This window comes from Capsicum annuum, chromosome 3, assembly GCF_002878395.1.
Source record: "Capsicum annuum cultivar UCD-10X-F1 chromosome 3, UCD10Xv1.1, whole genome shotgun sequence".
NCBI classification, from domain to species: Eukaryota; Viridiplantae; Streptophyta; class Magnoliopsida; order Solanales; family Solanaceae; genus Capsicum; species Capsicum annuum.
This window is the reverse complement of record NC_061113.1, coordinates 233558008-233579888: the sequence shown is the minus strand read 5'-3', so window position 1 is coordinate 233579888 and position 21881 is coordinate 233558008. Positions and strand designations below refer to the sequence as shown.

Here is a 21881-nt window from a genome sequence, read left to right as displayed (position 1 = left end):
GAAACTGAAAAAAAGTCGAACTCTCTCGAAGTATTAATGAACCAATTGTACCGAAATGGGAAGTATATGTTGACTACAAAAGGCGCGTACTCGATAATAAGAAGATATAATGTTATGTTTGGTGATATGAGCCGGTTGCAATAAGTTGATTTATTATGGATTAAATTAATGTTGTCGATGAGAAGTTCATTTTGGTTTGAAGACTAGGAAAGATTGCTGGCAAACGAGAAACTGTTTAAGTTTATGCAGCCATGAAAGATGAAACTTGTTGCAGTGTAACACTAAAGCTGAGGAAAAGTCAGAAGCATTTCTTTGCAGAATGTTCTTGAACTATGAAAGTAAGCGATGAAATTTTTATTCATATAAATTTGATGTGTTGATTAGGCATGCACATGCAATGAATTGAAATAAGGTGAAATATTAAGTGGATAGTAATTTATCATACACGATGAGTTAAAAGCTAAAAGTATTTTAGGAATCAAATAGTAAATACAAATTTTGAATGAAACTTATTGTTTGTGTAAAATTGGACTTAAGAAAATTCAAAAGTATTTGTTCGTAGAATACTCTTAAACTATGAATGTAAGAGATAAATTGATAGGTTGATAAGATATATGTATGAAGCAAATTAAAATAAGATGGAATATTAAGTTGATCAAGAGAAGGTCATAGAGACAACTAAAGAAAGGGATTGCTACCATATGGGGAACGATGATTTAACATATATGACAAGCTAAGAACTAGAAACAGTTTAGAAATCAAACAGTAAAACACAAATTTTGAATGAAAATTGTTGTTTGTGTAACACTGGACTTAAAAAAAACTCAAAAACATTTGTTTGTAGAATGTGCTTGAACTATGAAAGTAAAAAATAAATTGACAGTTTAATAAAGAATACATATGAAGCAAATTGAAATATGAAAAAAAATATTAAATGAATCAAAACAAGGTCAGAGAAACAACTAAAGAAAGCGTTGATCACTATCATATGCCTAGTGATGGTTTATCATATATTGCAAATTAGGAACTAAAAGCAATTTAAGAATCAAACAGTAAATATAAATTTTGAACGAAACTTATTGTTTGTGTAATACCGGACTCAAGAAACTCAAAAACATTTATTTATAGAATGTTCTTGGATTGTAGAAGTAAGAGATAAAATGTCAGATCAGGCATACATATACAACAAATTAAAATACGATAAAATATTAAATGGATAAAAAAAAGTCTATAAAAATAACTAAAGAAAATACTAATCACTGTCATATGGGAACTGATGACTTATCATATATAACAAGATAGGAATTGAAAAACAATTTGTGAATCAAATAATAAATATAAACTTGATAGTAGAAAAATACAAATGAAATTTATTAGATATCGAGTATAAAGGATATTGGATACAAAAAGAGCATGTAAAAAGTCATAATTTAATGAAAGGATCGTATAATTAAATGATATTTTCTTTCTAAGACCTAGCAAATCATATTAATCTTCTTGAAGGATTGGAGTTCTGGGTGTTCTTAAGATGTAACGTTTTTGTTTGTCTATAGGAGATTAACTTGTTTTTATTGTCAATGAAGATTATTTTTACACTGTCACATAATTTTAAAGTTTTTTTTTTTATTTATTTTTCTAATATTTCAAACACTTATTTACGAATAATACATTTTTCTCTTACCGTGCTCCATAATCATAGAATTTAAAATTTTTCTACTTATCTTCTCTCTCCAAGTTAGTAAGCAAGCATCTAGAATTTCACGATCTCTTTTTTATTTGAATGTGAAAATATTTAGAAAAAGTTATTATTTAAATTGAGAAATTTTATTAAAATAATTTATTTTAAGTTGATATTAAGTTAAAGTATTTTTCAAATTATAATATATATACAATCGTTTTGACATTTATGCGTGTAGTAAAAACTCTTTAATATCCTCTCAAGCATGTCAAGTTAGTATTTTTAACTTCCTAGATTTGGCAGCCCAGTGGAAACTCCTATACTCTTCCTCCGGCTTTATTTATGTGACACTTATTTTTTATTAATTTATTTCAAAAAGAATTTTATGTTATTATTAGTAATAATTTTACTCTAGATCTCCTGTATATTTTTATAGAATGATTTATAGCCACATACTTTCTCCGTTTTATTTTAGTTGGCATAATTATTTTATACAGTCAAATAATACAAGATTTAATTAATATTTTAAGATGTGTTTTTTAATCATATTGAAAAAGAAACACTTCAATTTATAATACTTTTCATATAATTTTTACAAATATTAATTTTAATTTTAAAATATATAATCTAGTTTAGCTTTAATATTAATCAAATTGGCTATCAAAAACATGAAACATATCTAACTAAAAAGAAACAAAGAGAGTAAATATATAAGGTTTGTGTTAGACCACATATTCAATGTCTTTTTTAATCTTAAATTTTGTATCAAGTCAAACAATGTCACATAAAATTGAGATTTCAAAATACTCCCTCTAATCCAATATAAATTCCTTGTTGACACTTTTTTATGGTCCAAAATGAATGATTTTTTCAACGTTCAAATGTATTAATTATCCTTTTCAGACTCAACCTTCTTTCTAACAGGGCTTTCAATTTTACCCTTTGATTAATGTTTTTATTTATCTTTCTTAAGGAGTGCGCTATAGTTTTAACAGTTCATTTATATTGACTTAGAAAAAGTATTATTATTATTTTTTGCCTAATGTCTAGTACTTGTTTTAAGGATTCGACTAATCTGAATTTATGCGAAGAAGTCTCAAATGATAGTTTCATATTTAGACTTCAAACTCAAAACCCCTAATTAAAAACAAATTAGAGCAATACTCACCGCAACTCATATATTGTTGATGTATATGCATTTTATTATTAAATTAATATATTAAGTGCATATGTTAATGGATATAAATTGTGGTGAAAGATGACCATTAGTTCTTGTAACTCATATGACCATTAGTTCTAGTAACGCTCATGGTCATTAATTCTTGTAACTTCATGACAATTAGCTTCAAGTAACATCAAGACTATTCATCTACTCATGCTACTACCATTCATTCATCCTATTCAATACATGGAAGAATTCTTAACCTATAAATAGTGGTGTTTCTTCCTTTGTTGTAGATGAAGGAAATACAATAAAGTATGAATATTATATTAGTAAAAGAGAGAGAACTATATTCACTATACAAAAGAAAGTTTTAATAAGTTGACGGAAGGTGTTTTTGTGGTAGAGTTTTGGACTCTTCAACTAATCCGCAGTTGCTCGAATTGTACATCGTTGATGGATTGTTGTATTATGGAGGGGACAGGTCGAGAGATATACTGCTGGATCGGAGCAAAACATCCGTGCCTCAGCCAAGAAGAAGATTATTTTATTTTCCTCATTTTTGCTGATTTTATTATTTCAACCGCAATTATTGTAATTTGTGGTATATTACACCAAGACACATAAATGTATGTGTGTGGAGTGAGACATGGTGTTTTGTTTGAAATTAAACAATCGTCTTAAAGACACATTTCAACTAGCAAGTGTCGAAGTTTTTGTCAAAGCATCCCACATCGCTAATAGATGGGAAAGGGAATCTAATAGAGGCATATAAAATGTGAAGGCAATAACTCGGAATAAGTATCTTTGCGCTTGGGGCAATGACGCAGCTAGTGAGGTTCTAACCGAGGCGCGTCTATTGCTGGTTGAAAACTATTTCCAAACCCCCTCATTGGTCTGGGTTCTGCCTAGGCCACTGAGAATTTTTGGAAGGGCTTCCCTCTTAGGGTAGAGCCCTACAATTCAGTTAAAAAATTTATGCTCTCTTGTAATGAACTTTGTTTTGAATCACTGAGCTGCTTCTTCTGTGAACTGGTACAGTTGTTTGAAATCTGATTTTTATGACGTTTTGACTTTTACTTAAGTGGTTAAGAAGTATCTGAAGTGTAGAAGTGTGTGTCTGTAAGTGGTAAATATAGGAAGGGTGTGACCACCAAGTATAGGGGAACCAGAAGCAATTATGGCCCCACCCCCGGAGTCTTTGACTAGGAGTGCGTAGATTGAAGTGGTGCCAATGAGTTCCACCCGTGAGTTTTTGAGTTGAGACAAGTGGAGTAAGCGAAAGAGATCTTTTTAGTTCTTGAACTAGGCTTCCCCAACTTGAACTTGAAGTCATTGATCAAAAGCTCACACACATCAATATTTTGCTAATAGCTTTCACGGGCGAGGGGAGCAAGTTTGACAAAGAGGAAATCAGATAAGACTAGTTGAAAGAGGAAATCAGATCGTGACGACTAATCTTCAACCTTCACGAGGAAGGTGAGAGTTTGACAAGCTAAGATAGACGAGGTGAAAGCAGGAACTCAGGCCATGACGATTATTTTCACTAATTTCTAAAGCTTTGACAACCCTTGAAATTGAGTCTGGCTAAGGGGTGCCTCTTTTAAAAGACTTAAACTTCGTTCTGCTTAAGGGAAGGGGTTAGGTATTTTACATACCATGAAATGTCAATGAATTTCACAAGCATTGTGAAACCAATTATATTCGTAAGAAATGAAAGAAGTAACAACATCCAAAACCAAAAAAGGCAGATAGCCAAGACTCTTTTATCAAGCTGTAAAAAGAATGACGGGATAGAAGCAGAATTCAGAGAAAATAATCATCCTATTGCATACTTGGTGTGTGGAAATCCCAACTTTGAGCATTTTATTTATTTGGCTCAACCTTGTGTAAGAGTTCTAGTTTTGGGCAATTAATCGCAAATTTACACATGATATCATTATTCTAGTTCTGCATCATCAACCAACTAGAAGCATTGAGGAACTGTCTTTAACACAATGGAATCAGCCAACTTTAGACTCTCTTGTGAGTTACTATAAAGGGATGAGCTTTATTGCAGTATAAACAAAAGAGAGGATACACAGCTTTGGATCCATGTTTAAAGGTGGATAACAGCATTATATCATACTGTATGGAGCAGCTGCCAAAAAATTACTAGCTTGTACGGGTGTTCATATTTTGAGATACATAAGACAAGTATAGAAAGCTAGTGCTTACATATTTATATATATACTTGCAACCTCAAGCCATTTATGGCCTTTCGTTGCTTCAACTGAACAAAAGCAATGCATGATAAGCCGACTGAGGGTGGATCAACCTTTTCATAGCGGCACATGAGAAATGAGCTTCAATTCAGTGGCTGGAATATTTCGAGCAAATCAATAGTTAATTAATTTCGGCAACTTTCTTGACGATTACAGAGGCATAGTTAGCTATTGTTGATTCTGGTGACTGCTGAAGCTGCCTAACCACTGGAAATAGCTCGGATGTGCGGAGGAATTGTCTGCAAGGTGGATGAGCGCACATCTTTGCCAGGGAAAATAATGCTATTTTTAAAGGTGACTCATTTATGGTATCTTTTCTGCTGGGGCTCAGAGCTACAACAGAAAAATCTGTCACCAGCTTCAGTAACGCCTGAAAAAACAAAAGGCACCATCAACTTCGGTTAGGGGGAGTTTGCAGAACAAATTCAGCATTCTCTGCCAGTTAAGGCATAAGGCATTTCCATCCAATCACTCGAAACTAGTATAAAGTGATGAGTCTGAAAACATTATGGTTTAGAATAAGTATTTTGCAAATAAAAAGAACCAGTAAGTTTGGTTTGTAGTGCAAATAAGGAGAATACAACAACATGCCCAGTGTAACCCCATAGGTGGGGGTCTGGGGACGGTAGAGTGTACACAAACCTTACCCCTACCTCGTGGTGGTAGAGAGATTGTTTCCACAAGACCCTCGGCTCAAGTAACGCACATCAAAGGAAAAAAAAAACATACAAGTAAAGAGGATGTAGCAAACAATAGGGAAAACATTACATGGCATTCAGAAAACAAGGAACAATAGCAATAGTCAAATAATGTGAGAATCAAATCATAGGAGACAACGTGAAGAAACAAAAATCATAGGATAAGAAACTACGAGAATAATGCTGCTACTACTGGTATGAACAGAGTATGCAAATAAGAAATGAAAGTACAACATGATAGCTGCATGAAAACCTGCATGGCTCCTTTAGAGACAATATCTTCACAAAGCTTGTTGGAGTTGCGGACAAGGTTACTCAGTGCCCCAGCAGCATTGGCCTTAGTTTTGTCTTCCTCCGCTGAAAGCAGCAGATATGAGAGCTGAGGAATGGATCTCCTGAGCTCATCATACAACAGCTCATTATGATAGGCAGCATTACCGATCTACAAATGAGAAAAATCTTACTCAGCTAACCATTTATAAAAATAGTTTCACTGAGACTAAAAAGATACTTGATTCTATCAAACAACTTGAAAGCAAACAAAAGTTTTACAGCAAAGCAAGCAAACTTCCGCGTTCTTCTGTCAGAATCAGCACATCGGTCAATGAGAAGACTAATGATACCACGTTTTGCCTACAAGATCACAAGAGAAACAATTGAGAGTTTGAAGAGAGAATTATATTGAAGAGGGACAAATTCTAGGACTGCAAAACCTCAAGAGAAAGTAATGTCAAAACTGCAAAAGAGGATCATTATTGTGTAAACGAGATTTAGATGAAATTAGAGGTTATTCAGGAAGATTACCAGAGATGCATAGAAATAGGAGCTGTGACGACACATATTTCCTATAGCGCTGCATGTTTTTGCACGCACATTAGGATCTTTATCAGTTAGGAAGCCCTTCAGAAACTCCAAGATAGCTGCCCCATCAATGTGTTCGTAGAAGGCCTGGATGCATATGACAGTCATAACCAGCGTCAACATAATTACGAAAACTTATGTAGTACAATCAAGCTCTTCAATGATTACGCACATCTGTGTCGAATAAGCATCAATAAATGAGTCCACAACATGGAAATTATGCTTTATTATGTCACACTATTAACAAGGTACTCCCTTAATACCAAAACAAACATATGACCTGCTTCCCATAAACAAGGCTTAGGAGTAAACTTCTAGACTGGACTATGATATCACGTTAGATATAGATAACAGATTTAAACACAAAAATAAACAATTCCTAACAGCTAAAATTACTTATAGTGAATACCCAACTTCAGACTTACATTTGACAAATTTAGTTAACTATGACCATACAAACCCAACTTTAAAGATCAAACATTCTTATTTTCCACATATTGACAAAAAAACATCACGAATAGTATAAAGTTCAAATAAAATCAAGGATATATCAGACAAGAAATTAAACAAGCTAACATGTAAAAAATAGAGAGAAGATAAGACAGCCAGAAGCATTATGAATAAAATCTTTAGAATCCCTGTACACCATGCTTAGACCTCCACTAACTAATACAGAATTAAAAGTCAGTGAAGTTCACAATTGATCAACTAAGAGAGAGTGTGGGAGTTAAGAATTGACCTTATCCATGCGAGCTAAATCTGAAACAATCATAAGAACATCCAGAATAACTTCTCCAGGGCATGAACCATCAAGTAGAGACTTCATTCTTCTAGGATCCAACAATCCTTTACCCAATAGTTGAACAGCAAGAGGTCGGTGAGCTGTCATTTTGGCAAGAAATGCAACAGGTCTGGCTTTATCTTTGGATTCCATGTGTTCCAAACACCGAAGAATAATGCCTGGAACTCCTACCTGCAAGCACAAAGCATATCTATCATAGATTATCCAATCCAAAGTCTGTTGCCATCAATGTTATACAAGGATGTGTTATCTCATTAATTTTCCTATAGAGATGACAAATGGTGAAATTCAGAGGACCCATGACCGATGCTAAGAAATATGTGTCTCATTATACAGACACGCATTGATTATTCAAAGCTTAAAAAACTATATGGAGAATCACATACTGGTGATACGTATTACAACTCCCAGTTAGCATAATGGCCAACTGGCAATTTGTGTGGCTTGTACTTGTGATTTTTCGAGCTTACATTTCCATGAATATCCTTAAAATATTTGTCCAACTGTAAGCTGTCTCAGAACCTAATCCTTGAAGTACACAATATTTTAAATAAAATTATCTGAAGGGAAGATGCAAAGTCAAACCTCCAATAGGATTTGAGTGTACTTCCCCAAATGTGATTCAATTGCTTTCACCATGTCCTTGTCTTCAGGACAAACTCTTCCACCAGGTGAACCAACATTAAGGAGAAATCCACTATTCACTGAAGCAGTCGCAGATGGCAAACCTAGACCATTCTGTACAGCCACAAAAGGAAACGCCAAAAAATCTATAATTGTATTTATTGTATCCCTAACCCCATCCACCCCTCCACCGGGTCCACTCCAAGATTTGACTAGCTTAAGATGCATGTCCAATATCAAATCTGATATGTACTTGACATGCTCCGTCTTGAGCAATATATGACGAAAAGTGTTAATCCCCCCTGTAAGGCATTGGCAAAGCAAGGAAATGCTCCATGGTACTCCGATTGGCGATAGCCCAAGTTGATCTTTTGAATAATTGGATTCTTCAGAAGAGGCCTCAGTAGTGTTGCCTGATAACAAATCAATCAGCAGCTGTGGAATACCACTTGCACAGGAGTGTTGCACAGCCAATGGTCCTTCCTTCTTCAGTCGTATGTCCAATAACCCAATTGATCCATCTCTTAGGCCATGCCAATGTGAAAGCATTCCACTAAACATACTTATTCCATCTTGTTCATTAACAGGATTCCTAAGATATTCACATAGCTTGGCAGTCCTAGGGATCATTGGCACAGCTATGTCAAGAATTGTAGTTTCAACTGTGGAGCCAGTTTCAAGAGACAGAATGGATGCTAGAGCTAGCATTGCAGCTGCAGAATGAGGTTGGCATAATGACTGCACATCAGCAGAGAAATAATGCGCAAGGTCAGAGAGCCGAGTGAGCTGCTTTCTTGAAGATGTAGTTAAAATGAACAAGGCAGAATTCCTTCCTGATGACTTTAGACATTGGGCAATGGTGGCAAGAAGAAGGCTTAAGTGAAGAACCAAGGTGTTTGCTTCTCCTCCACGTGATTTCTTAGCTGATGATAGTACAGAGAAAAGTTCTGAAACAATAGTGCCATCTCCTCCTCCGCTCACGATTGTAGTAACAGGAAGAGAACTAGGCAGACCACACAGGATAGTGGCAACAATTCCACTATGCAAGCAACACCTCAGAACAAGCTGGAAAAAAAAAGCATTAGTTAATAATTTTGACTTGTGACTAGACTAGAGATCAGAATAACACACAATATAAGCTATACTTTAATCGATGTCCACAAAACGTAACCTACTTTCACGGTGCTCTTTTATGTGAATAACAGAACAAAATAAATTTCCATGACGGGATATAATAACCCAATCAGATGTTTATCTAAAGAGTACACGTCAGTGTTATTGCTTCGTCACTAAAACGAAAGAAGCAAAGTGAAGCAAGGAGGTATCGATTTATGGAAGTGCGCACAAAGTGAACCTAATGAGAAGTGGTCGATTCTTTAAATCTCAACTTTGAAGAATTGGATTAATATCAACATTATTATATATTGGATACTAATATCAGTTATTTCTATAGTAATTTGACCATCATAGTACTAGATTCATATATGTTTGGTACTTTAGTGTCATGAATTGTGTAGTTCATTTCAAAGAAGCACACACTTCACTTCTTGATTTGTGCATCAAGCTCACGGTCCTTGTCCTGCTACTTTGTCATGCATTATTCTTCCTTTTCATGTTCGTCAGGTCTACTAGCGGGAACAAAAGTACTTGACCAACTAAATATGCAAGACCAGGACCACCAAATAGATCTTCAGTTGATAATTGTTCCAGATCATTTTGCAGTGAAATTATTAGCCTAGAGATGGTAAATGTTAGCTGAAAAACAGACACTGGTGATCTGTAAGTAAAACTGAAGGAAAGAGCACAGAGAAAATAAAAGATCCAAGTTACAGGGCTTCATATGGTACGGTATCCATTCACAAAAATCCAAAAACTGCAAACTTATTAAGCAAGATTCAATAAAACATAGGAAGTGACAGCAAAGAGATACACACCTGTACTCCACCACAGATCGAAGCCTCAAGACGTTGATGCAGACAATAATAAACAGCAAGTTGTACGGCTTTGGACCTTAGAAATGCTTTTGTCATGGCATCAATAATTTGTGTTGAATCATCTCCAAGTAATGGGCCTCGCTCATGGTCCTTGATGTCAAGTCGATGTAAAGATGGACTTCGCAAGCAGCTGATTGGAAAATGATATCTGTTTTCTCTTAGAGAAAGAAGTTCAAATGCATCCACCAGCAACCAAAGAGCCCTGCAGGCTTCAGCAGCAGCTCGCAGAAAATTTGAGGAACCTGACCCAGATGTAGCTAAGCACAGAATCAGAAGGTCCGCTATGCCAGAATTGCTAGCATGGTCTAGAAGCTCTTTCAAAGTTCCTATTAGGGTTGGTGGAGAAGATGATACTTTAAGAGCCTGAGCCACTCGAAACAACATCGCCGCAATGCAACCAGTTGACTCAGACAAAACGCGACCAGAAGCATCATCCAGATTATTTATGACCTGTACATTTGTATATAACAGTTCAAAAAGAATGTACAAGTAGACATAAGTGCATTGTTTTCCACGGTAGAAAACCTAACCTGTGAGTACAACTCAAGTAGAGTTTTCCAATGCCCTACACATGAGCTACCAATAGCACCTCCACAGATATCTAACATTTTTTTGGTGACTGAAAAACTCTGCAAAACAGTCAGACCATGTGACCATAAATTTAAGGAAGCAAAACAAGATCAGAAATATTACTGAAAATTGTATTTAAGGATATATGCTACTCAAAATGCATATTAGTCCTAGTGAAATATAGCTCTTTCTTTTTCCTTATTTTTAACACTAAAGTTTCAACAAAAATGAAGCTGCAAAGTTGAGATTTTAGCTGTATCATCTAAGTCCAAGAAAAAGATGTTTAATCATAGTTCACAAGGACAAAAGCCCATATCAAGGCAAAACTTCTTCCTTTCTTATTTGACCTGGTGAATGAGGATGGTTCGCACAAAATTACCTTCATCAGCAATTCAGCACCATTAGACCCGGCTTTAATTACAGCAGAAGTCAAACCAAGAAGTACACATACGATTTGATCAAGAGTCCCACTTGAGTTGATGGCACCAGCTGCAACTAAGTTTGAAAGGATTCTAAGTGATTGGTTTAGTATGACAATATCATGATCCCTGTGCAAGAAGCACGCAAGTTAGTACTACCAAAAGTAACAATTTTGTGCCTACTTCAACCAGATGTCGGTTCTTGTAACCACAAAATGTTACCAACTTTGGCTTGATAAATGATACAAAAAGTTAATTAAGAGTATGCAACATTCCTGAACAGATATAATACATGTGATACATAATAACAAATTCTCTGAAAAATGAAAACTAGTCTTTCTCCTTTAGTTATTTGCAGACATGCATATGGAATTCAATCTCGCAGCATTATTGTAGCAGGGTGAAAGATCCTCAACATGATAAACTCTATCAATTGGAGGCAAATTAGACAATAAGAACGTCACAAATAAGATGAAAAATTAATCTAGATACTACCAAGTACTCTCTTCATTTCAATTTGTTGTCTTAGCTTGACTCGACACGGAGTTTAAGAAAATAAAGAAGAGTAGAAGACTTTTGAATCTTGTGGTCTTAAATCAAAGATATGTATAATGTACCAAAATACACTTTAATCTTGTGGTCTTACACATGCCACGTGATATGTTAAAAATAAAGAGTTTCCAAATTAGGGAAGAGACATTCTTCTTTAAACAGACTAAAAAGGAAAATAAGACAAACACATTGAAACAGAGGGAGTAATTAATATAATACCTACTAGGTGAACAAATATATAATATTAGGTAAAGTATACAATATCATGTCTTATCAAATAAGATGCTACACGCCTCTTATACAGAGCTCTATTTACCTGCTAGGAATTTTTGATTCATCACACAAGTTTCGTAGTGGAACCAAAATAGCTGATAATGCATCATTATCTTGAGCAATAACTTTTGCACCCTTAACTGTCCGGGAGTTGCTTTCCAGTCTGTCCAAAACCTGACAACCTGAAAAGACAACATCTATCATGGATATTTCACCCGGGGATATATATATAATAAAATACTGAATGTGATTAACGCAAATAGGTAAACATTATTTGATCCTCCCCTCTCTAAAACAAACACAAGAATGGTGAACATAAACATATGAATGGGATATCATTAGTAACTACACAGAAGCATGAGCAAGAATTAACTTGTGATGAAATTCAAACGCCATAAGAAGCTAAGAAAGATGAGCTGGACTATTACTGGTGCATCCAAACTTCAGATAAGTAATAGTATTGCAAATATTGTGTTACATGTATACAACATCGACGGACAATTCTTCAAAAAACTGAGCCTTGTGTTTGTCCTTTGTACAGATGAAAACTCAATGCTAGTGTCAGTGATACAGTAACTCGTAGGAGCTACTGTACCTCAAGCAAAACCTACCGTTGGTGGCCGTTTGTCTCAAAGAGGTGGGAAAGAAGAAAATATTTAGTTACTTGCCTGATCAGAAATGAAGAGAGTAACTATAGAGACTTTGGATCAATTTAAAAAAGAAAATTAAATGAATGACATGACAAGAGTTACATTTAATCCATCCCTGACGTATCATGGCTTTGACTTTTTTAAGAGATATTGACCTAAGTATTTCAAAGTTCAGGGTTTAAGACTGTTTTTTCTTTTTGAAAAAAGATTAACTATAAACAGGTCCTATATCTTGCTCAAATTACAATTGGCAAATAGGTAATAAAAGAATAAAGTTCTTCCTTTGTTGCATATGTGGAAAACAATTATATCAGTTGCATTGTATATGAACTCATAGAAACCCCAAGATTTTGCAGTGCATTAGCATAAGTAGAAAATATAGCCTATTATATAGACCAGAACACAACTAACCTGACCGTACAATATCATCAGGCTGTGAGAAACCAGGAAACTCCTCTGGTGAAGCATTGACTGTGACGTCCGGACTCTTCAAATGAACCTCAGTCTGAAGGTTCCCCGGGTTTCCATTTCCACTTACAGCTTCAATATGATTTTTACCTGCAATGATATCCCTTGAGATAAATGAATTAGGCAAAACTAGACTTGAATGCTGATACGTGAATGGAAGTCTTACTTTCAGCAGTTGCAACATTCTGCTGAGTTGATTGAATATCTCCTTTACCCCTCCAAGTTGCATCAGATCCCTTTGTAGTAGCGGCTGCAGCACGAATCTCCTGTTATTTTAATAAATTGTTCCATTAATGAAAGACCATAATGGAAGATTCAATATTAGTAGCTTGCTTTTCAATATATATAATTACCCTGGCATCCATATCCTCCAATGTTTCTTGAACAAATGGATGATCAAGAAGTGCAGGCCAAGTCAGTCTGTTCTGAGGTACCTGATTTACAGAATTTGATCAAAAGTAGGAAGCAAAACATATAGTAGTGTAAGGGCTTTTACTTTTATAGAGGGAAACCTTGTTAAGCAGGCCCTTCAGAAAACTCTTGAAGACTGAGCTCATATTGTCTGGATACTTTACTGGATCCTGAGCGTGAGTGCGTTTACAAGTTAATGGTCTAACAATCCTGTCTAGACCCAAAAGCTATTCAAGTGTAAAATTTGGTACCTTGATGATGTGACGAACAAGAGCATAAACTGAATTAGTGTAGAATGGAGGCTGACCAACAAACAGCTCATATCTGCATAAACTCGGTTGATCAAATTCATAAAGAGAAATACTGTTTCACGATATCAATTATTAAATAACAGGAGATACGTGCGGCATCTGTACAGGTTCTAATTATTAATGCTTCCTAGCTGTAAATTTTGTTCCTTCTTTTCTTAAAACCAAATTCGTCTACAAGCTTCCCTCCAGCTAGAACACAAATTGTTTCCATACACAAATAATCTTTTTGAAGTTATTCAAAACACTGAAAGCACTCCTAAAGTATATGTCACATACAAGATAACACCAAGAGACCACAGATCAGCAGTGTGGTTGTATGGTTGTTCTCGTACCAATTCTGGAGCCATATACAATGGTGTACCTAAGAAAATGGAAAGAGAACTGAAGATTAGGACCAGAGTAGACCAACAGTAGCTTGTATCAACCACTTGATGTCTATTTGTTAACTGAGGAAAACAAAGGAATCCTCCTATTACTTGAGTGAAATTCACCTTTTATGGATCGCAGAACTACTGTGTTTGTGGACATGGCTCGTGCAAAACCAAAGTCACAAAGCTGTTTAAAAAAAAAAATAGATGAGACATGAGAATATAGGATGCAGAGTACAAGTATCATGTTATAAACTAGCAGATCATCCACAAAAAATATGAAGATAAACTAGTTCACACATTTCTAGTATCAGAGCAAGTTCTCATTCTGTAAAAATGCTTTAACAAATTTAGCAGGCTAGTTGTCATATAGCCACGGAATACATACCAATGAATAAGCTAAATTATATTCCCTCGAGGAACTAAAATAAGAGTAGATTCCTGGCAAAAAAAAGTAGTAGTGGAATGCATGAAGAAAATACAACAATAAAACAACTATGCTTGAAGCAGTTGGGATCGGCTATAATAATCTGTATAAACCTTAATTTTCCATGTCACTCCATTTAGACGCATCTCATTGCAATACTCAATAATTGAAGTTCTATAACAGTAGAAGTTCTCAACATTTTTAAATCTCTAGAAGACTACAAGTGAAGACTGGACCTAAAGTAAGGATATAAACATGACTAAACCTTAATCTAAACTTGTTGTTATAGCCTCTATGGATCCTTTTTCTTCCATTTTGCTCTATTTTTTTTTCTAAGGCTGTGTTGATTCCAAGAATTGTATGTCTTTCAAGACAACCTCTTCCCATGTGAATTTAGGTCTATATCTATCCCTGTTTAGCACTTTCAGTTGTCATAATTTCACATCTGTAGACTGATGCATCTAAAGGTCTAAGTAGGACATAGCCATAAGAATTCAAGTGCATCTAAAGGTCTAAGTAGGACATAGCCATAAGAATTTCAAGTGACCTTCTCTTATTATATCATCTATCTATACTACTGCACCTTTTTGCCTAATGTGATTATTTCTAACCTTATATAATTGCATATCCATCTCAAGTATGCACTTTTGCCTCATTAAGACCTTCTCCTATTATATCATCTATCTATCCTACTGCACCTTTTTGCCTAATGTGATTAATTCTTACCTTATATGATTGCATATCCATCTTACGAATGCGCTTTTGCCTCACTAAGAAGTTCAACATATCCACTACCAAATTGCACTGCCAATCTAAAAATCGTTTTATGATGCTAAGTGCAAACCTCCAGTAAACATTCTGCCCCTGCTTCCAGTTGAACTGAATGATGTCAAAAATATACTCTCAAAGGTACTGATGGCGAATAAAGAACAAATAGAGAACTGTACAGTTTTCTTTTGTTTGAGTTTTGTGATAATCTACTATAACTCAATTTCAAAGCACGTTAGGAAAGACACCACCTCATACACATTCATAAACTAAAAAGGACCAACTGAAACTGCAGTTTAACATGAAATCATAACATTTTGAATGGTAAAACTTACACAAAATGGCTAACAAAGAGACCATATCTAGAATAATATCCATGAGAAAAAAGAATATGTGAATTGTGTATCATGAAATATTTGATAACACAATTCCACAAAACAGTTGGTCCAAACTATAAATTAGTCACAAAGCTCAGTCTAACTAACCTTGACAATAGATCCAGCGCCAATGAGAATGTTTTGCGGTTTCATGTCACGGTGTATTATACGATTTGAGTGTAAATAATGCAATGCTCTTACCTGAAAATGAACAGAAAAACACAGTTAAATAGATAAACGACAAAATACATAAATGTGTGACGGAGATGAAATTCCTCCGCAGATTTGTAATTGAAGGAAGAAAAGTAATGTTTAGATATTAAAAGATATTGAATTTTGTGTAGATTACCAACTGCTTTGCAATTGCTTGGACTTGTTCTTCAGGGAGGCATTTGTCATCTTCAAGAATTTCAAACAGCTCACCCTGGATATGATAGTTTTCATTAGTTAGCCATTTTGCCCTATTAATAACGATAGAAATCCAGTACGTCTCTATGAATGTAGACATTGAGGAAATCCAAATGGCTTTGAGGTCTAACATTTGAAGGAAAGAGAAATAGAGAAAGGAGACCAATTACTTGAGCAAATTCTGTAACGACACAAAACTCCTGTGGGCTTTCAAAAGAATCGAGCATCTCTATAATATTTTCATGCTTCAACTTTCTTAGGATCTGCAGCATTTGAATAACCTCCATGAGAAAATAGAGACAGCACAAGCACAGCGCTTCAGCAAACAGTAAAATCTAGATGAAACCGAAATATGCCGCACAAACTCAATTGAGACAGATTAAAATTTAAGATCACATAGCAAGCACAATCATTTTGTTTCCGAAAAATCCAAGAAAAGGTTACATTACGTGAACCCTAGCTGCATTTTCAAACAGGAATATTCACAAGCAGAAACACCCAAATTGTGAGTAAGTAGTAGCACCAAGAATACCTCGATTTCCTGCCTTAAGTTGTGAATGTCCTTCTCACTTTTCCCATGTTTGGGAATAAATTTCATTGCAACCGTCTGAAAACAATCAAATTTAAAAGTAACAGGAAAAAAAAAAAAAAAGGATTAGAACGGCCAGCAAAAGCACTAAGCACCCTTACACTGGAAAGAATAACAAACCCTTGTTTAAAATAAAATATACCTGCCCAGTATACTTTCGCCTCCCTTTGTACACCTTCCCAAAAGATCCCTCGCCTACAAGCTCTATCACATGATAGTTCTCCACTCCCATGTTCAACAATAGATGTAATTTTCTGGGTGAAAAACAAAAAAAATTAAATTTGACTCGAAAATACAAACATGTAGGTTCTATACATCTGTTCACTGTTATCCTTTTTTTTTCTGTCTTTATATTTTTTATACTGTTATTTGTCCTGAGCTAGAGGTCTATCAAGAGACTTTAAGCACTATCGGGTAAACTTGACCTCCTATCAGGTTAAGTTTACCTGATAGTGTAGAATATTTTGTACACTGACAGTGCACAAAACTTAAATTCCCACGGAAACAACCTTTCTACTTCATCTTAGTCAGTGATATAGACTGCATACACTTCACCCTCCCAAACCCCACTTTGAGGGAATACACTATATATTATGCTGTTGTTGTAGGTTCTATACATTTGCCCTTTCTCAACACATTTCTTTAGACAAAGATTCCATTTTTTTTTTCCTCTTTTTTGGATGATAAATCTTTCTCCGAATATAAAGTGATTCTAGCAGAAATTTCATAAAACAAAAAAATGCAGACAAGCAGCTATGTCTTATTTAGGTAGGATAAAGACGGATACAAATTCAGATCGAAATGCATCGGAACAGGTTATTCAATTTCGAATCTACAAGTTAAAAAAAAAAGTGACAATTTCTACTCCCAAATTTCAAGTAACAACTGATGAATGCTGCTAAATCGGAAGCAATTGAGAAAAGAATGGAGAATTATTTACCCTTTATTGATGAATTGCTGCAGCACCTAGACTCTGAATTTTGAAAAAAAAAAAAAAAAAAAAAAAAGGAACAGAGGATTTTGGGGCAGAGTTTTGTTTTTTAGGGAAGAAAAATGGAGACGTTAAATGGATTTGCGTTTGAAATATAGCATATGGGTGGGTCCCCCAAAACCTTTTCCCGCTCGTCATATTTTTGTTTTTTAGACTCATTTTCGGAGGAAAAAAAAGAAGAAGAAAGAAATGTAAATTGTAAATGACAAAAATGATCCTTTTTATGTTTGGATAGGTTCAAAATAATTCTTTAAATATGCTTTGGGCAGTTTCGATTTTATACACCAACTATGCATGTATCTTAAACTTAAAAAGTAAAATATTTTTTTGTAGTTTCGATTTTTAAAGTTTGTCAAAAGTAAACAATTTTGTTCCAATCAAATATCTAACAGATGTTATTTCAAATATACATTATTTTTAGGAATTGATGAGACTTTATCATGTGTTTTTGTATTTCTTTTTTTAAAAAAAAAAAATAATTTCCATCAAATCTTATGAGCAACACCCATTAAATATTTGACACATACTAAAAGTATTTGATTTTTGATTGACTTAAAAGATTAAAACTGCTTAAAGTTACTTTAATCCATCCTCCAAACGATTATTTCAACTTTTACCTTATCTAAAATTGTAAATATATCTAAACATAATACATAATTTTGTAGTCTAGCAAGATTGCAAGGGATTGTTTGATTTGGGGCTAAGGAATTATAATTTTGGGACTAGTTTATTTCATGTTTGGTTGAATTTTTTTTAGATTAATAATTTTAGAATTAGTTATATTATTATTGTGGTATTATTTTCATTCCACATTAAGGATAGAATAACTATTTCAAAATTACTAATCTCGAAATAAAATTAAAAATAAAAATCTGTCCTATTTATATACTACTTTTAAACTAGACACATGTTTTAGATTATACTCTCCATGTCAATTTTAAGATAACTCCTTCCCCAACCAAATGACCCCCTAGGAAGGATTCATAATTTACCCATCTTTCCTAAATCCTCTTTAATTATTTTTTTTGGGAGGGGGGAGGGGCAATTGAAAGGGACTTTTATTGCAAAATAGCTAATGTCGTACAAAGTTTGAATCTGCAGTGACATTATATTCAAACGAATAATGTAGAAACTACTAAAAACATGAAAAACAACTAAGGCTATAAAACTAGAACATGAGAAACTGAAAAAAAAAAAAAAAATAGGGTACGCCGGTGTGCTAAAGCTCTTGCTATGTGCAGGGTTCGAGGAAGAGCCTCACCACAAGGGTGAACATGAGAAACTAAGATTAGAAATTCAACTCATCTAATCTTCTTGCCAGTCGTGGGACTTGAGAACCTCGAACAAACACCTGTTGGACAATTTTTCTGGTAATAATTTGTGTGTGCTGGTCTTTTTTTAGAATATCCGTTGATTTTTTTCTATCCATACTATGTATACAGCAGCTACCAAGCTCATCCAATATATATTTGCTGATGCACCTCTGCTTGCCTTTTACGCGTAGACAAGCCTACTGTGACTCCTCCTTCCAGTTCATTGCATTTCTGGACACACCCTGCCACTTGAGTATTCTGGATCAGATTTCATTAATGTAAAGACATGCAAAAAATTAGATGGTCAGTCGTCTCATCACTTTGTGTCACAAAGGAAACGGTGATATTCATCAGTAACACCCCACTTCACCAGTCTATCTCTAGTCTATAACATGTTCCATGAAATAAGTCTGGGGATGAAAATTCACTTTGGTGATCCTACATTGTTGGAAATGAGTTGATGGCACTGGACTTTTGGATAAGTGCCTCTCATTGTCACATACAACTTACTTGAGGAGAATCTCTGCATAGCTGTGAGATCTGCTTCCCCAATTCCAGCTTCTTGTAAAAGTATTTTTGTCTTCATTATCTTTTGCACCACCTAAGAGGCCTGCGTAGGCGTACAACTCTACACTGGGTTGTCTTTAGTGTAATTCTCAAAGTTGGATTCAAGATTTAATTGAGTACTATAAATATTTGTTCTCAAAGTTGTCTCTTTTTTCAACTTATTTAAAAAGTCAAAATTATTAGAAAAACTTTAAAACTGATTTTACAAACTTGTTTTATACATCAACTTTTTGTATTTAATCTTTTTACCCCCACCCTTTTCTTTGAGCAAATAGAAACAATGGAAGATTTGTGAAATCAGATGGAATGAACCAAAAGAGTTTTTAATAGCCTATTTTTCTTCATTTTTTTCCTAAACGGCACAACGGTGTCACAATTGTCTATTGTGACTTTTATTTTAAGAGTTTTTAGTTGTTAACTTTAGTCCCTTGAGTTTATTAAGTATTATTTTTGTAATTTTCCTTTAGTCCCTAGAGTTAGTTATGCTTAATTACTGTTGGGACAGCTGTCTATTGGGAATGATTGTGCCATCTATATGTGTATGAATTTTGCCAACAGAGAACAATGAAGAATATTTTCTGATTCTCTCTTCTCTTTTTTCTCTCTTCACTGAACATTTCTTCTTCTCTAGTAACAAAAGCATTACTCTTGTTACAAATGGTATCTCAGAGCCAGGTTGCTCCTCCGCCAACGACGGCTTCTTCACCGGAATTCCAAGCTCTGCAAAATGATATGTGAGCTGTTCGAAGTCAACTCTCAGTTTTCGTTGACGATGTGAGCAAACGATTTGAAACCCTAGAAGCGAATCGGGATCAATTTCATACCCAGTTATCTGAAATTTGAGAAACTAATAAGAAATTGGAAGTTATTATCTCGAATTTGGGGCTACCAACAATTCATTCTTCTCCGATATCGCATCCGGTGGATTCAACTCCTTACGCTACACCTGAAGGAACCCAGGGTTCACAGAACAAATTGGATGCAGGTCAACCATCCAACACGAAATCCTCACAGGTTGGAGCTCAAGCTCAGTACACTCCTTCAGTCTTCGAGGTAGGTAAGGGTTTTACCTTCCCACCAGCTCCACTGTTTTCAAGTCCACCCTTATTTTGAAATCCATCGTATTCATCTCCACCTCCATTGTTACCCAACCCCATAGTTCACACTTCGAAAAATGCTGGCAATCAGAGAACCTTGAGACGAAAAATCAATTTCCCAGAGTTCGATGGAATTAATCCAAGGATCTGGCTACGAAAATGTGAGAAGTTTTTTGAATTATATAACATCCATCTGGCTATGAAAATGTGAGAAGTTTTTTGAATTATATAACATTCCTGAGCAGGAAAAACTTAGCTATGCATCTGTACACCTAGGTGATAGAGTGGATTTATGGTCTGATAGCTATGTAGTTAATCAGAGAGGGGGGTAACTTGGCAACAATTCTGTACTGAAATTTGTAGGAGGTTTGGTAGTATGAGACCACGAGATATTGTGGATGAATTCAACAAGCTTGTGCAGGTGGAAATTGTAGATCAATACCAGGAAAAGTTTGAGGAGTTGGTTGGCTATATGATCATCATTAACCCAATGTTGAATGAAGCTCACTATGTAGCAAGCTACATTAGTGGACTTAAACCAGAGCTGAAACCACTGGTGAAGTTGGCAAATCCATCTACCAATATGGAAGCTTATGAAGCAACAAAATTATATAAAGAATCGTTTCAAGTCCCACATCGGTACTACAAAGTATTGGTGTAGGATATTTATAACCTTGGGCTCTCCCACCTTAATAGCTAGCTTTTAGGGTGCGACTCTACTAAGGTTGTAACAGTGGTATCAGAGCCAGGTTGGGCAAATGTAACTTTGGTCAATCTCAGGTTGAGCATTTAGGATACGTAATTAATGGTGCAGGAGCGAGTACTGATCAGTCTAAAGTTACAGCAATAGTGGACTGGCCACAACCTAAAATAGTGAAGGAGTTAAGAGAAAAATTGACTGAAGAAACTACTAAAGCTTTTGAGGAATTAAAAAGAGCTATGACCAGTACCCCTGTACTGGCACTACCCGATTCTACTAAGGTTTTTATTTTGGAAGTAGATGCTTGCAACACTGGGATTGGAGCTGTTTTGATGCAAAATAAGAGACCAGTAGCTTTCATGAGTCAAGCCCTGAGTAAAAAGCATTTGGGCATGTCCACCTATGAGAAAGAGTTGATTGCTCTATTACAAGTTGTGGACAAATGGAGACACTACCTCCACCCGCAACACTTTATCATAAAAATTGACCATTTTAGCTTAAAGTTTTTGCAGAAACAGAGAATCACCACCTCTTTACAG

At 35.0% G+C, this 21881-nt stretch overlaps 1 protein-coding gene and 1 non-coding gene across 2 annotated transcripts; one reads left to right on the top strand and one right to left on the bottom strand.

Moving 5' to 3' along the window:
• Window positions 1–3643: 3643 nt before the first annotated feature.
• On the top strand, window positions 3644–3796 carry LOC124897467. Its single transcript, XR_007054185.1, has one exon. It is a non-coding gene; the product is annotated as a U4 spliceosomal RNA (small nuclear RNA).
• A 1074-nt stretch (window positions 3797–4870) lies between these two features.
• LOC107862955 (serine/threonine-protein kinase TIO) lies at window positions 4871–17734 on the bottom strand. Its single transcript, XM_016708676.2, has 23 exons — window positions 17615–17734; window positions 16817–16928; window positions 16618–16692; window positions 16256–16348; window positions 16027–16101; window positions 15786–15878; window positions 14229–14292; window positions 14014–14098; window positions 13678–13750; window positions 13528–13596; window positions 13369–13449; window positions 13182–13281; window positions 12959–13105; window positions 11941–12079; window positions 11033–11201; window positions 10614–10712; window positions 10024–10533; window positions 8051–9154; window positions 7403–7636; window positions 6607–6750; window positions 6355–6435; window positions 6056–6244; window positions 4871–5474 (listed from the first exon to the last, which is right to left on the bottom strand). Exons 2-23 carry the CDS (start codon window positions 16904–16906, stop codon window positions 5226–5228), a joined length of 3963 nt encoding a protein of 1320 aa, XP_016564162.1. The 5' UTR covers window positions 16907–16928; window positions 17615–17734; the 3' UTR covers window positions 4871–5225.
• Between the last annotated feature and the right edge of the window lie 4147 nt (window positions 17735–21881).

Coding starts and splice junctions, on each gene's coding strand:
- LOC107862955 (XM_016708676.2), bottom strand. CDS start 16,906: ATGGGAGTGGAGAACTATCATGTGATAGAGCTTGTAGGCGAGGGATCT. Junction 16,693..16,816: donor GGCGAAAGTATACTGGGCAG/GTATATTTTATT, acceptor GATTGTTTTCAG/ACGGTTGCAATGAAATTTAT. Junction 10,713..11,032: donor GTGCTGAATTGCTGATGAAG/GTAATTTTGTGC, acceptor ACTGTTTTGCAG/AGTTTTTCAGTCACCAAAAA.